Source organism: Alternaria ventricosa (genome assembly GCF_023758065.1).
Source record: "Alternaria ventricosa strain BMP 2768 chromosome Unknown scaffold_8, whole genome shotgun sequence".
Classification (NCBI taxonomy): domain Eukaryota; kingdom Fungi; phylum Ascomycota; class Dothideomycetes; order Pleosporales; family Pleosporaceae; genus Alternaria; species Alternaria ventricosa.
Genome location: NW_026055688.1, coordinates 981,884 through 998,056, shown reverse-complemented (window position 1 = coordinate 998,056; position 16,173 = coordinate 981,884). Strand labels below are relative to the sequence as shown.

Below are 16,173 nucleotides of genomic sequence, written 5' to 3'. Positions count from 1 at the left end.
GAATCCTTTCTTCCAGTTCAGAAATTCTCCTAGTGCGCATATATAAAGCCTGCCGCAGCGGAGCAAGTTTCTCTTTCCTACAACTAATTCCCGGCTCCGGCCTTTTACCAAAAGCTCCTATGGGTACCGTCCATGTCTGTTCTGTCCGAGTTTCGCCAAAAAGTTTTACTCTTTCTTTCCATGTGTCCGCCATCCTCATACCCTTCTTGACTCCCATTGAAAATACCAAAAGAAGCCGGCACATGTCTGAAATTTCGTGGCATTCGTGGCATGCGTTCTGAACCTGTGCAGGCATTATCACGAAATAGAAATCACATCGCGCGATGTGTCCAAAACGAAGACGATACCGACCATGTGGCTGTTTTCACGATTTGTTATTTCGAATACTTCAAAGACGGTGAGACAATGTTGTATGTGTGTCGTCCTAGCTTCTAGTCGCGTAGGCCGGGAATCTCTATATAAGTCTTCTGTAACCACCATTTTCTTCCTCCTTCATCACAGCACAGCTTCTTTACTTCCAAAGTTCTTAGCCACTCGAGCCATGTTCGCTCCTCCTTCCAAAAAAAACATGTACTTCCGGTTTATGGAGAGTCCTGCCCCTGCTTCCTTCATCGCCACTCTGTATCTCTACCAAACCTCCTTCACTCATTGACGGAACCAAAACCGCCATAAAGTTTTGCGATGTCGTCGTCCGTCGGATTTTGCGCGTACTACCAGAAAATGAAGAGTCACCGATGTATGTTGGTCTGTTTGGAAAGCGCGTTGTCCCCACTATCATGATGGCAGGATACAGACGCCATCTCAAACATACACATCGGAGGAGTAGAAAATACAAAAGCAAATGTTAACGAATGCATGGTCTGTATGCTTGGCAGAGGGCGTCATCGTATAAAGTCACTTCTTGTGACCCCCAGAAGTTGATTTTCTATACCTCACCCTTGCGAGGGAATCACCAAAATCAAGAAAAGGAGTACCCATGACTTTTCGGCTCGTTCCAAAAATAACAGATCACCCCTCGATGAAGTTCGGTGCGGCTGTTTTGGTGTTTGGACGGCGAAAAGCTTGCTGACGATTCGCAAACGAGCAAAGCACATAAGATCCATCTTGGCCTTTTTGAAGTCGAAGAAAGGCTCAGAAACATGAAGGGTCCGTACTTGGCTTTTTAGCAATTATCGGTATTCGAGTTGTGAATGAGGACTTTGATGGGAGGCTGTGTTATGCCTTTGAGGTATGAGGGCAGCGGTGCACACGGAAAGACATCCGAGTCTTCTTGTTCCCCTTCTAGTCTCCATGCTTGAGCATCTTCCTTATTTTTGGAAACCCAAACCCGCGAGTGTTGTGTAAGAAAGACTGAGCAACAGGGAAGATAGAGGTTTATATACGCGCGCCGACAACACAGTCGCACATGGAACCAGTCGACCATATTTTGGAAGTGATGCAACTGCCATTACCACGTTCAGAGAAGGTGCCGACGAAGACATGAAGCCCATTGTAGCTTTCTTTGGACCCCTCGCCAGACATTTCATCCTCGGCCAGCGCTTTTGGAAATCTCCGCTGACGGGGGCGGCGCAAATCTCATCCACAAGTTCTCGGTTTTATTTGGGTCGATCATATGTGTGTGATAACCCATTTTACTCATCCAACTGCCTTCCGAGAGTGACTGGCTCGTTGAAGGGACCAGGAGGAGCGAGACACATTGTTCGTTTCTCATGACTTTTTGAACTCGAAGCAAGCCGCCAGAACATGCAGAAAAGCTTGTGTCTTTTAAATATTCCAGCAAAAGACGATGCGGAAGAAGAAGAACCACATGCGCGGCCCATATCATGCGAGTGGTTGATAAGCAATTCGGTGCCATGATGCACTCGTTGACATCTTTTGGAGTTGTAAGATGCGAGTGTGTCGTGGAGGAACAAAAGTATGGTGTTGTTTTCTGTGCTTTATACTCAAATGCTGGGCGTTTAGCTCGCATGAAGCATTGAGGCAGGCTTTTGGAATGCTTGTTTTCGAAGGAAGAAGGCGGAATAAGACATGTACTCGTTCAGAAAAGGTTTCGAAGCCATCATAACGCTTGAGCGCTTTTTTGGAAAACAGAAGAGGAGTCTTTATGATGAGAAGGAAGAAGTAGAGACAGTACGAGAAGCTTTATATAGTGCTTTGAGTGGAAATTACACAGTGCCCTTCAAGGGCGAGCCAAACCAAAAGCAAGAAAGTTCATCCCATGGCGAAGTCGGGTATCCTTTTGAACGGCGGCGCGATGTCGCCACTGGTCCAACACATGGCAACGCTTTTGAGAGCGCGGATTTCCACAATGAGCAAGCCGGTAATGTCAACCCTTGGTTGTTCGCAAGGTAAAGAAATCCTTGACAAAATTGTGATAAGTATTGGTATCAGATGCTACGCTATGCAAGATAAATTGGAGCAATACACCCAGAATGAAGGGAGTAATCATATGACGTGATGGCGAAGTAAATGTGCCAAAAGGTCACCAAAAGTTGTTACCTGCCTTCTAATCTCAATCGATCCCTACTCCTCCCTTCATCGCGTCTCGCGACGAGGAACCACAGACTGCTGATCCAGCAAAGTATTACGCCGATCCAAGTCTGCGCCGGACCCTTGAACAGTGTGATGGCAACAAGCTGAAATGCGCTTCGTGGGACTGCGACGAAGGTCGCTGTTAAAGGAGACGTCGCCTTGACAAGCAGCAAAGTACCCGAGAAGACAGCCCATGAGCCCATGCCCCCGAACAGCATCATGGCCCAGAAGAAGGGCACGTCAAGGAAGGGTATGTTGTGGTATATGTGCGGGACCTCTCCGGAGAGGATTACGATGGGTGTGAGGAGCATGAGCGACACGAGGGACGTGTAGTGCAGCGTGCGGTAGAAAGCGCGCGTCTCCTCTCTGTTGCCGGGTTCCTCCGAGCCGCTGGGGTATCCGGTGAGCACATCGCCGGCAGGCACGAGACCAGCGACGATCTTGCGGTATGTGCGGAGTAGAATGATCGGGTATAGCGCGACGAAGATGGAAGAGAAGACGCCGGCGACGACAGACTCCCAGGTAACGCGAACGTTGGAGCGGTATGAGGCGAAGAAGAGGTTGAGGGTTGCGACGAGGGCGGAGGAGAGGGTGCTGCCATTGACGTTCTCTTTCTGCAGAACGCAGGCGAAGATGATGGCGAGCGGGGTTATACCGATACGCGCGAGTTGATAGACGGGAAGAGGTGCGTAGCTATCCTGTGTTAGCATTGGAGAAGATGGGGACGTAATGGGCGTCCTACGCGAATGAGAAGTTGCTAAGCAGCACCTTCACGATAAAGACTACCGCAAGTGGGAGTACCTGTTTCGCGATCTGGAAATCGAACTCAAACAGGCCTCCACCAGCAATGCCACCAGATCCATTCGACAACCATCGCGCAAAAGCGTATATGCCAGGCTTTTTGTTGCCTCTGAACGCTCCTCCCTGAGGTGCAGCGGGTTGCGAGGGCGGCACAGCGGCACCGAAGCCGATGAAATGTAGCGGATTGCTGGAGAATCGTAGGAGGCTCGACACGAGTATGAGGAGGATATGCGTGATGATGAGTTGGGCGTACGATTGAGTGAGCGGGAAGGGAAATCTGGAGTTATTAGCATACACCCAACACGCGTTTGACACTGTCCTCACTTGTAGACGCCCGTCAGCATAATGAAGCGATTCATCAGCAGTAGCCCAAAACTACATCCGCCGACCCAAAAGACCAGCAGTCCCACCCAGACCTGCCAGCCCCTCCATGTGCCGAAAAAGAAAGCCCCAGGCCCGCCTTGTTGCCAGAAGCTGCGAAAGGCGTGGCTTCCTCGCCCCACGTCATGGCTGACCAACGGCCGTATACTACTCGCCGGTTCGTATTCGTCATCTTCGTCTTCGCTCTGTGCGGCGCTTCGATTGCGCGGGTAGGGACTGGTGCTGCGACTGCCAATATCGATCAATGGCACCGCAGGCTGCAGCTCCGACAGTGAGTTCTGCGTCGAATGACTCCGCCGTGACGTCTCCATTTGCGCGTAGAACTCGACGTCAGAGTGATCGGTATCGTCGATGGAGCTAGCGCTGTTGTTCCGCCGGTGTACGTTGCTGTCCTTTCTCTTTCTGTCCTTTGGCAGTTGCACAGGACCCCGCGACAGATTGCTGAGGAAGTCGAGGGGCTTGCGGAAGGTGTTCTGGGTCGTCCGAGTGAATGCGCGTGACGAGTTCATCGTGTCCGCTTCATTGCGGAGAGAGAAGGGAGCGTCAGCATGCTGAGGGTGTGCAATTGGTAAAAGTTGAGCACAGGCAGGTACGAAGGCCGGGCGACGCTGGACCCTGGCTTAGGCTAGGGGAAGTGGGCCCGTTAATCTCTGGGGACGCGCTGCCTCAACACCAATGACACCGCTCACGACATTTTTCGAGATATCGCTTGATTTCGTCTTTACCGCATGCTAACACGTACACGTTTTATGCTAGCCAGAACGATGGCTGATCCACTGGCCAGGCAGCAGTCGCTCACCCCGCACCTGAACTTGGCGGGCTGACGTGCTGCGCAACTGGATAAACCTCAGCCTGGTGTCTACTCGTCACCTTTATCGTATCATCATTCTTGAGCAGATCATCACTTCCTTGAAACCAAACAACCGATCTAAATGTCAGACGAGCTACTTTGTGATCCATGCCAAAGATTTCTCAGCGGAGAAAACCCTTTGATGGCAGAGGAGAATGGAAATCTGAACTTCGTTCACCACGAGACGGCTGGCTCATTCCAGCAAGGTCTCGCGTTGCCTTGCGGTCTTTGTGGACACCTTCGAGCGGAATTCCGTCGCCAAATGCGTATTGTGAATTCTGTGGTGTTCGATGTGTGTAAATGACTAATCTGTTACAGGCCGTCGAGCAGATAGTACCTTCGAAGTGGCACCGACCACGTACTGTTTAGTCACATCAGAACTAGAGGATGCTTGCACATACATAGGTGAAGACCTGGTGCCTCGCTTCACTTGTTCGGGTATTACAATACACCTTGCTTTAACGCCCAGAGGAACCGCCGAGGACTCAGATCGCTTCCTTCCGGCCCTCTTCGGCAATGCATTGGCACATAGAAGCCTTGCTACCGATTACACAGGCAGTGACGCCTGCATTGATTTTGCCTTGTCTCAGTCAAAGCAATGCCGAGACACGCATATCAAGTGCCAAAGCATGAGGCTCGGCAGACAAGAAACGGATAGCTTCCTGCCCACAAGACTGATTGATGTAGGCTATACTGAAGCTTCAACAATTCGTCTTGTAGAATTGCACGAATATTTTGGAGAAACGACTTACATCGCGCTGTCGCATTGCTGGGGTAATTCTCAGCCTCTTCGGTTAACGAAAACCACTGCAACGTGTCTGAAATTAGGCACTTCATTGGCAAGTTTACCTAAGACATTCCAAGACGCCATTCAAGTGGTCCGAAAGATGAAAATTCGATATCTTTGGATTGATTCACTGTACGTCACATCTGGTAAAGCTAGCTTCTGTGCCTCCTCTCACGCGCTCTAGGTGTATTATCCAAGACGACCCTCACGATTGGCATAGAGAGGCTGCCTGTATGCAAGACGTCTACAGTCGGGCTATTTGCTGCATCGCAGCTACGGCTGCCAAAGATAGTGATACTGGTCTCTTCTTCGATCGAGATCCGCAAAGTCTAGTACTAATAGGAGTCAATACTAGCCCCGCCCGACTTTGTGGGCTAAAGACAGACGATCCCTTGCGGGCTTATATCATAGGCGGCGAGACAGTCACTGCTGCCGTAGCTGTCGATATGGCACCTTTGAACAAAAGAGCCTGGGTTGCACAGGAACGCTATTTGAGTAGTGGAACCGTTCACTTCACAGAAAAGCTACTGTTCTGGGAGTGTCGCGAATCTCTCACGAGCGAACAGGACCCTGAGGGTCAGTTCATCGAAGAAGCGACCGACTGGATGGACGACTCCCCATTGCATACCTTACGATTGAATGCTTGCAACTACAAGAGTCGACTGGCCATCACGTCCGGGAGTCCGACCAGTGTCGAACAGGCTCAAAGTCTTGTCAAGCATCCACAAAGACTGGTGCCACTTCAGGACTCTATATTCCGGCCTCAGCTTAACAAAGGAGCAAGATGTACTCGTTGCGCTGAATGGTGTTGCACAGGCAGTTGCTAAAGTGACGAACGAAACCCTAATCGCCGGCTTATGGCGAGACCGACTGATCGAAGACCTGGGCTGGAGTCGGAATGTCAATGACTATATGTATCCGAAGGAGTCACCTCCAAGACCTTCTATATGGCGCGCACCTACTTGGAGTTGGGCGAGCATCAACCGTACAATTGGAGGCCACAGCGTATGGTGGGATAACTCGTACGAGGTTAGGGAGGTACGCGCGGATGAGATGGCAGTGTTGAAAGACATCGCTGTGGAGCAGAAGCCTTCCGGGCAACTCATCAACGCCTCCTTAACATTGCGGTGCCGTCTGATTCCAATTTATCTGCAAGACTCGGACCTCTGTCCACGGACGCCACACCAAGTTACTATCGTTCTCGATGACTGTACGATCACAAATGCCATAGACTTGGGCGATGAGGTCAGTTTGTTGATTCTTCGCCACTACAGATGTGAGATGAAGGACGAGAGGGGGAGACAACAGGAGAGTGTACAAGGGATTGTAGTTTCACCGAGTCGACTTGAAATTGGCAGCTATGAACGGGTGGGCTATTTCGACTTCACGGCGTGTTCACTCATGAGCTTCGAACATTACGACAAACACAGATCGATACTGCAAGGCATACTTGACGGATACCACAATGCACCAGAAACAACGATTGAGCTGATATAATACCACAAAGCGCGGGTATCGCCACGCCTCAATATAGTCGTAGTCACTATCGAACGAGCAATGAATTTGAGTAGTGTCGCGAACTTATAACTCTAACCCATCACATGTCACATGAACGTCATGTAGCAGTTCAAGATCTCAAGAGCTTGCCGAGAACTCCATGAACATTTCCAGCTCAAAGTGTACCCACCCGACCACTCCAACCGGCCCTACATTCCCAGAGCGGAAGGTCGCCAACCCGCGCCAAGACACCCACCCGCCTTCTTGATGAGGCTTGTCCTACATTCACCAAGGCTTATTCCGCATGATGCCTTATCGCAAATATCCACAAGGTATGTGGATCTGGTAATTCTGTGCGCCTTTCCAGAAAAGGGCCGAGCCGTTGGTAGGATTGCGGAAATGTGCCTGTGTTGGTGGCGTTGTATCTGCTCACACCCGGCGCGTGTGGTGCAGGGTGGGGTGGGTTACGGAGGTGCTTTCCGAGGCGAGTGGGATAGATGCTATTGAGAGAGGTATGAGGTGAAAGGATGAAGAGGGACCGGCGATAAGGAACAGGAAAGTGATGGTCTTTGATCTGCGCGGCGGTGCTGATGCTGTACGGTTTCTAGATGCGTGCTGACAAGGGAGCCGCGAGGATCTCGAAGTATTCTATGCCCAAGTAGCCTTGAGCGCAGCTAGAGTGCGCATGATATCCTCTATCTCTGTTAAGTTCTGATGAGTGAGCAACAGCAGGAGGTCATGATCGATAATACATCGTCTTTCGGGTTAGCCCTGTTCATTCGGGGTTCAATGTCCGTACATGTCCGCTTGGTACATGTATTGGATCCACTGAAGACAAAGCGGAACGTTGACTCCGGTTCCTGGCGGGAGGGAACGCGATGGCTGGCGGCTCCATCATCAGGAATATCGTTTCGCAGTATACTGCAGCATTAGAAGACCAGTTGGGCTGGTGCATAGGTCCTGCGAGATAGCTGCCATGATCTATCCATGCAAGCAGAATCCTTCGGCTGCCATTTGAAGGACAGGGGACGGGCCGTTGCTAAATACAGATGCTGCGGCAGGGCTTGGTGATACCAACACGTCTCAATCATCCCGTGGACTTGCACATTGTTGTCGGGCTGTGCGTCTTGAACAGCTCGATTGACCTTCTCTTTAGGGGTCTCCGCGCGAAGACTCGAACTGTCCATGTGAACGCCTACTCGTCAACCATGGCGTATATAGCGCCATTTGAACACCGGTCGCATCAAGTTGCTGTGACAATCAACGTTTGTGTAGAGACCGAAGAGGAAGGTCACTTCAGACCGTAAGCCATAGGACTCGCGCCATGGGTACTGCATCCGACTGCATGATCGATCAGCACTGAAGCCCACGATACCAGTAAGTGTACCTGCATGATGGTTGGGCAACAACAGACCCTACGGCCAAAGAGTAGCCTGGATGTAGAACATGTAAGCTAACGCAAGCCATCATCCCTCCCTACATGCAGCTAGCTCTACCATGCAGCCAGCCCATGGCGGAGGGGTGTGGGGTCATGGCCCGACGTAAGCGCTGGTTGCGATTGCGTTCTTGGCACTGGCGGAAGATTGACGCTCAGGGAAGGTCCTTAACCGTCGCGTGAAGATCGTCGCAGGGTCTGAGATACGAGGAGATCATGGGAGATCATGCTGCTGACGCTACGCATGGAAGTGACTAGCGCGGTATGGGAGGAATGGCAAATGGATGTACTAACTTGGGATGTCAGTGTGTGTGGCATCCTTGTGTTGACAAGAGTGAATATTGGCTTGTCCTGTGAGATTCAGCTTCTCCAAGAACTTTCGAGCTATTGACTCAAATGTTTGCTCTGACTTAGCAAACGACTAATACACGCTTGATGTTGAGGTATCATCCGTATCCATCTGCCGGCCATGTCGGCGAGCTGTTACCTTCAAGCGCAGCAAGTCCTCAATAGATCACGCGCGCCTGCTACCACGACAGTCATGTGATGACCCGTTCTTGTCCGTAGTGACATGCCACGAGGGCCGATCTTTCGACCTAGACGTTGGAACAGACAGCTGTCACTTGTTGCGACGGGAATATAGCGGGCATTCAAACGACGATCTATGCGAGTTACCCAAGTGCAGATGAAAAATGTCAGAAGGTTTTGCCTAGGGACTTGTTGACACCGGTTGGTGATGTCGTGACAGGAGAATACCGAGACATCGTGAGCGATGCCGGCTTGGTTCGTGCGCTGCGCACGTGCCCACGGCGGGATCTCGGCACCGGCCAACATCCGGACCTGCGATGGGAGCGGGTCCTGAAGGACTACGCCAAAACACTACGCCACACCCTTTCGCCTCCACAGCTTCGCCAACTACACCTGAAGACGGCTCGTAGGTCATCTTAGCGGGCGGAGTACTTCACGCAACAGGCAGGAGACATTCTGCCATGCTCACATCTGCCGGCGGGCGTCGTGATCGACACAGCGGCAAGACGCCATTCCACCAGAACCCGCAGTCGCCTTGAAAGGCTTGGAAGTAGGAAGTGCGCCTTTCCGCTGCACTTTCCTCCAGTCCGCGGGATTACTACACGTCTAGATCTCCTATCGCCGCCGGTCGTGTGCCTGGGCTGCGGGAACAAGAGCTGTACGTGACAGGACGAGAATCTTTCAAGGCGATCATGTCATTTCGCGTTGGCAAGAGCGCTACCCAAAACATCGCAGGTCGCGATTCGCCCATCTGCTTCTCCTGCTGTTGCCTTATCTGAGGTGTGGCTAATGGCCAGGTTCACTATATTGATCTGCGTCATGCTAGATCCCAAAGAAGGAGGTGGTTTCAACGCCTACGTGCTTTTAAGCTTAATGCTAGCGGGTCTTGGGGTGTCAGCGGATGGCGCTGCAGCTGCGTCGGATGACAACACCTGAATATTGCATGTTCAATACAGCCGGCCATTCGAGGGTTACGAAAAAGCATGATGGCACCCTGCGGCGCTGCCGAACAGCGCTACGACAGCATAGCCGGTCTCGCCAAGCCCGCCAGATAAAGTCGGACTGCAATATCTGATTGGCTCTTAACCAAATCACGTCTCCAAGCCGCCTGAAACGGGATCGGTGCAGCGACCAGTTGAGAAAGCGACCCTGTTGTGATTGGAGCAAATCCCGTTGGTCATCTCATCTAGCGAGATTGGACATCCATGCAGATATGTAAGGGATGTAAGACTCATGGTAACGTGTATACAATTGCCATCTAACAATTACTAGAGCCGGGTCTTCTCGTCACGTCATTCATTACACCCCGACGGCGTATGTAAACCTTGTTCTTGGCTCGAAATCGTCTGCACATCAGTCTTGCGCAGTATCTCCGACGATTGCCTCGGTACTTTGACCTATGAACTACCCTTCAGCCAGTAGCGGCTCGTCCCGTGCCCTTGGGACTTACCGTCAGGGATGAAAAAGGAACACATCATGTTGGTTCACTTGATCCGGGTTGGCAAGCGTGCCATGTCCGAGTTGAATTTGCCTCGTGCAACCGTAACCAACAGACAAAGGCGACGGGCCTTTCTCGATGGACCCCGGGCGATAATCCTGCATGAAACAGCTTCATTTGACAGCCGACCTAGTAATGATCCACTCGTCACCTCTACACCGTTATCAGGATGGCTGCAGATCGATCCGCCCCATCCAATCGCGTCAACGCACCGGTCTGTACGTTGAATCTCTACGCGACGCTGTTCACATCCCTAAACTAGTAAGCATGCCAATCTATAGTGCATTCTGCCAAGACCTGCGCGTCTGACCTGCTACTCGCGACATCCTCCTCCTTCTCTAAGACTTTCCGCCCGTTCTATTACCGCTACTAAGGTGGGCTGGGAGCAAGTAGTGCCCGAACACACTGTAGCACCTACCCAACTAGGTATCGGAGTGGTTCAAACGCCATCTTAAGCCGTTCTAGCGACTAACACACCTTGTGCTGTGGTTCAGGTACGTCGGCATGCCACGAGACCGCCTTGTCGGTGGCTGCTAGTCCTTATTGGAAGGTGCATTTGCCTCCTGCCATCTTGTCTCAATACCAAATTATCAAGCATATCTATATAAGAGGTACTGGACGCCCTTCTATAGCATCAGGCCACGAGCACAGCAACACTCAGACCTCATCAGCAGTCTTCATCGTCTCTCGCTCCAAAGATCCCATCTTCGATCCATCACTCAACATGAAGCTCTCACTTCTTCTCGCACTTTTGCCTGTGGCTCTTGCCCTTCCCGCCCCGGTCATTGTTCCCCGTGCTGGTGCTCCCATTCCCGGAAGATGGATTGTCAAGATGAAGAATGAGAACCTTCAGAACCTCATCGACGTCGCCTTGAAGGTTCTCAAGAAGGACCCTGCCCACGTCTACAAGTTCGCTGGATTCGGTGGATTCTCTGCTGATATGGCCGACGACATCGTTGAGCTACTCCGCAACCTGCCAGGTGTAAGCTATGCAGCCTCAAGAAGATCCACTCAGTGCTAACATTGTCCAGGTCGACTACATTGAGCAAGATGCTATTGTCAAGGCTAACCTTGGCGAGTCGCACCTCGAGAAGAAGGCCTACACAACTCAGTCTTCCTCCACATGGGGTCTTGCTCGTATCTCCCACCAGGAGCCTGGTTCCAGCTCTTACACTTACGACACCTCTTCTGGTGCTGGTACTTGCGCCTATGTCATTGACACTGGCATCTACGTAGCGCATCCCGAGTTTGAGGGCCGTGCTACCTTCCTCGCCAACTATGCTGGTGACGGTCAGAACACGGACGGAAACGGCCACGGCACCCACTGCGCCGGTACTATCGGATCCAAGACCTACGGCGTTGCCAAGCAGACCAAGCTATACGCTGTCAAGGTCCTCGATGCCAGTGGCTCGGTATGTTGATGCATCCATCTTAAGCTTTATAGGTTGCTAATATTCTGAAGGGCTCCAACTCTGGTGTCATTGCCGGTATCAACTTCGTTGCCAACGATGCCAAAACCCGCAGCTGCCCCAACGGTGCTGTTGCCAACATGTCTCTGGGAGGATCTCGCTCCACTGCCGTCAACTCTGCCGCTGCCAACGCAGTCAGCGCTGGCGTCTTCATGGCTGTTGCTGCCGGCAACGACGGTGCCGATGCTCGCAACTCCTCGCCCGCATCTGAGGCTACTGTCTACACCGTCGGTGCCACTGACAGCTCTGACCGCCTCGCTTCTTTCTCCAACTATGGTTCCGTCGTTGATATCCTTGCTCCTGGTGTCTCCATTCTCTCCACCTGGAACAACGGTGGCACTGTAAGTCTAACCCTACGGGGATATTTACATCAAAAGCTAACGATACAAAGAACTCCATCTCCGGTACTTCCATGGCTACTCCTCACGTTGCTGGTCTCGCCGCCTACATTCTCGGCTTCGAGGGCAAGAGGACCCCTGCCGCACTCTCCAGCCGCCTCACCGCACTGTCGCTGAAGAACAAGATCTCCGGTGTTCCTTCCGGCACCGTCAACTACCTTGCCTTCAACGGTAACCCCAGCGGTTAAGCATTTCTTCTTCTTAGCGGCGCTTTATGAGCATTTTGCATTGAATCTTTTCTAGTTTTGCATTGATAGAAGTCGAAGATTCCCTTCCTTCTTTTCTTATGAAGTCATGATGGCGGTAGTTGTCTCTTGGTAGTCGATAGCACCAATGGAGATACAATCTATGAAGTTACTCATCCAGAACGTCCCCAGTGCTATGTCTTCGCTTTGACTGCCAATATGTCGCCCCATGATCTCGATCTCCGGTCAACGAAGGGAATACGGATGACCGTCTCGTTACTACCGCCTTTCAATGCGGAGATCGACATTACGAAAATGGGCTTTGTGATACCGTCACTACTGTTGTTGTGGGGGTGGCTTACGCTAAGCCTCATCATCATGGCTATATCTGACGCCCATGTGTCACGATGGGTCATTCTTTGTTTCGGCAGAAGTACTGTTGACCGTGCTGCGTCGTATGTGGCTTTGAGAGGCGTGGCCTTGCGCGTTAGCATAACGGTGCCGCGTCCACGGGCCCTGCATCGTCTTGCATAGGTGACAAGGCTCATGCAGGGTCTGCCGGCACATACATCTGCGCAAACAAAGAAAGTATCTTTCTTGGCCTTGCGAAGATCTGTCCTCTAGAGACGTGCACATGGATATCTCTCAGTGTGACGATCAATGAGACACAGCGATCTTCTACCAAACTTTCCTTACACCCGGCAAAGAAGTTGAGATCTCCATACCACCCAACCTTTGTTCAACCTCTGCAACCTCGGACGACTAACAATAGCTCGAACAAGTACCACGCATCACACATGGCTAGCTGCATACGGTACCAGAGGCTGAAGCCTTCCCCGCAATGTCGAAGCTATATTGGCACAACGTTGATCAGCATGGTTCATCGGAAGACTCAATCTCGCCCCGCAATTCCAATAAGAAGATATTGCGGTTAAGGCTGCAGCCGCCATCTTCCTTCCGCGAGCCAGCTGGACGCACGGACCAAGGCGAAGTTCGGGACGCTTCCAGGGTTCTCGCGATGAGGTGCGCCACCAACTTCATCACCCAACTGCCGCTTCCGCCTCTCCAGTCTGCGCGAACCACCTGAAGCAGCGATACGACGCGGATCGTACTTGAGATGTCAGATCTGCGCAGGGTCAAACGATCACGAGATAACATCGGCACTCTAGGCCACGTATGAAGCGTTTCTTCGCGTTGTGGGCTGACGGAAGCTCGCGTCGCGCGGACGCGCTTCAGCGTTTCGACAACGCCTGCGAACTACCACACACATGAGAGCAGACTGCGCGGTGAATATCGCCCAACAGGCCAATAAAGTATGTACCAACATACGGTACTCACAGCACCTTAGCACCTTATCCAAGGGAAAAACTGAACACCCAGGAGCCTACGTCGCCGTTAAGCCACCAACTTCGCAAGCTTTTATCTTAATGTGGGCTCTAGACCTGTTCAGTTTTTTCCTAGGTTAACGTGTTAGGGCATTCAGTCGAACAGACTGCGAGCGTTGCTAGTATGCATGCGCGCGCTGTCAACAGCGGACCATGCCGGTAGCTCTCGCACGACCACTGATGCTAGCACCGTACCATAGAACAAGCGTATGAGACACTGTCATCGACATTTGACGAACGCTACTGCTCTCACACCTTCGACCGCCCTCCGCTGACCTCCTGGTTCATCGGAATACTCGGTCCCAAATCTCGGCCGACTGGAGTACGAGTCTCTCGATGCTGAACATGGCGAGATACATCTCATCGAGCTCGTGCCATGGGCGCAGGAGAATACTATGTAGACCAATCGCTCTCAGTCAATCCCTCCGGAAAGCATTCAGCTCATGGAGCCAAGTCCGAAGCTTTTCGGTGGACATGGAATACGATGTATAGTTCTCGCGCAGTGCTAGTCAACTCATGCTCTTATCTTATTCTCGAACTGGGCCTCAAGCTCTTCGAATCATCGACCAACTGCTCGCACTTTGAATTGACGATGTGTGTCAACCGAGTTGAGCGCCGCGAAAGATCCTATGCAGTCCAATGCAAGGGTGCTTCCACAGTCAGCTTACTTCGGGTTTCTGGTGTTACACGACACTATCACATGTGCGTTCAACAATTCTGACCACGCCGCAACTTCTGGGTCTAGTCTGAATCCGTATTTGTCGTCATACCCACTTCGTGGTGGGTCTACCGAGGTCCCCGAGAGTCAGTATCGTACGAACCTTCATCGGCCCATTCCTCTACTAGTATACAAAATCTCCAGCCCACGTCATCTTCTACCAAACATCTTAGCATTATTGCACCAGTACACGCCATGGACTCATTCACCGCAGGCGACATCACCCACCAAAATGGTGAGGTCACGCACTACTACGAAGGAGGCTCGGCAGACGGCACTCCCCTGATCTTCATCCACGGCTGGCCCGACATCGCAGAATCATGGAAACACCAACTCGCACATTTCGCTGCCTCATCAAAATACCGCGTCATCGCACCTGACATGCGCGGCTATGGCGACTCGACAGCACCCCAGAAAAAAGAGTCTTACCGCCTTGAAGTCCTCGTTCCCGAGCTCGTTGAATTCGCCTCAAAGCTAGGCATAACGAAGGCAGTATGGATCGGTCACGACTGGGGCTGCGGCGTCACCAACGCACTTGCCGCACACTACCCCGAACTCTTCGTTGCCATGGCAAACCTCTGCGTCCCCTACCGGAGCGTGGAGCTGGGCCTCGAATACCTCAAGAGCACCATCAACCGCGACCTCTACCCCGAAAGCGAGACTGAGTGGGGGAACTGGGAGTACATGCGGTACTACGAGGTGAAACCCGAGGAAAGCGTCAAAGCGTTCGACGGGCACTTGGATGTCATCACCAAGATCCTGTATGTGAAAGGTGATGGTAGTAAGTGGGGCCAGCCCTCACCCACAAGCCGTATCCTGAGAGACGGGGGTTGGTTCGGTGGTCATCCGGAAAACCTTCCTGACATCCCGCTTTCGTATACGTCACTGGACGAGCATCTGTATGAGAGTCTGCTGAAGAGCAAGAAGAAGCATGGATTCTTCGGTGCGAACGCATACTACTTCAATCACGAAGCCAATGTGGAGTATGCGAAGAGCGAGAAGAATGGCGGGGTGTTGGAGCTTCCGTTCCTGTACATCGATGCGAAGTACGATGCTGTGTGCTCGCCTAGTGTGCAGCCGAAGTTGGCGGAGAGGATGAAGCGGGATGTGAAGAATTTGACGTATGAGACAATTGAGTCGTCGCATTGGGTACAATTGGAGAAGCCGAAAGAGGTTAATGAGGCGTTGGAGAAGTGGCTCGCCACTTTGTGAGGTACCCAAAGGTGGCAAACATGGCCTTGGTATGTTGATAGCTATCGCTGAGCTGATAAGGAATTGAGTTCATCTCGAGCATCTATGAAGCTTGACTTTCGATTGTGTTGATGTACTGTATCCTGTAAGACAGCATAGCTTGCGCTGCCACGATCCCGATAGTATGGTCTGGCCAACATAGATGTGTACCAGCCAATACTCGCTGCCAGAGATCGCAGGATCTGGCGAGACTCCATGCGCAAGCCCGCGATCCCGTCAAGGAACGACCATTGACAGTGACAACGAATTATTAGCACCGACACACGTTCCAGCAGTCGTACCAATACCTTCTTCGACAATTATTGCATGCACATGCACCCTCGTTCCCCCACCACTCCACGACTCGTGGGCAGACTCATCGACAATATCCGGTGGATCGAATTCCCAGAGCTTCTTTGTGGCGCTCATGATAAGGGTGTTCATCTCCTACCAGTCATCAACATCCTATGACAAGACGC

The 16,173-nt window shown here is 51.8% G+C and overlaps 3 protein-coding genes across 3 annotated transcripts; 2 read left to right on the top strand and 1 right to left on the bottom strand.

Annotated features, from left to right (window-relative positions):
* Positions 1-2,495: 2,495 nt before the first annotated feature.
* On the bottom strand, positions 2,496-4,223 carry J4E93_005557 (uncharacterized protein; the record flags this gene model as incomplete). The annotated part of the gene is made up of 3 exons (XM_049343477.1): positions 2,496-3,225; positions 3,275-3,610; positions 3,658-4,223. 3 exons carry the CDS (start codon positions 4,221-4,223, stop codon positions 2,496-2,498), a joined length of 1,632 nt encoding a protein of 543 aa, XP_049199570.1.
* A 6,810-nt stretch (positions 4,224-11,033) lies between these two features.
* On the top strand, positions 11,034-12,364 carry J4E93_005556 (uncharacterized protein; the record flags this gene model as incomplete). The annotated part of the gene is made up of 4 exons (XM_049343476.1): positions 11,034-11,291; positions 11,341-11,721; positions 11,772-12,119; positions 12,170-12,364. The coding sequence occupies 4 exons, from the start codon at positions 11,034-11,036 to the stop codon at positions 12,362-12,364; spliced, it is 1,182 nt and encodes a 393-aa protein (XP_049199569.1).
* Positions 12,365-14,659: 2,295 nt separating this feature from the next.
* Positions 14,660-15,676, top strand: J4E93_005555 (uncharacterized protein; the record flags this gene model as incomplete). Its single annotated transcript, XM_049343475.1, has 1 exon — positions 14,660-15,676. The coding sequence occupies one exon, from the start codon at positions 14,660-14,662 to the stop codon at positions 15,674-15,676; it is 1,017 nt and encodes a 338-aa protein (XP_049199568.1).
* Between the last annotated feature and the right edge of the window lie 497 nt (positions 15,677-16,173).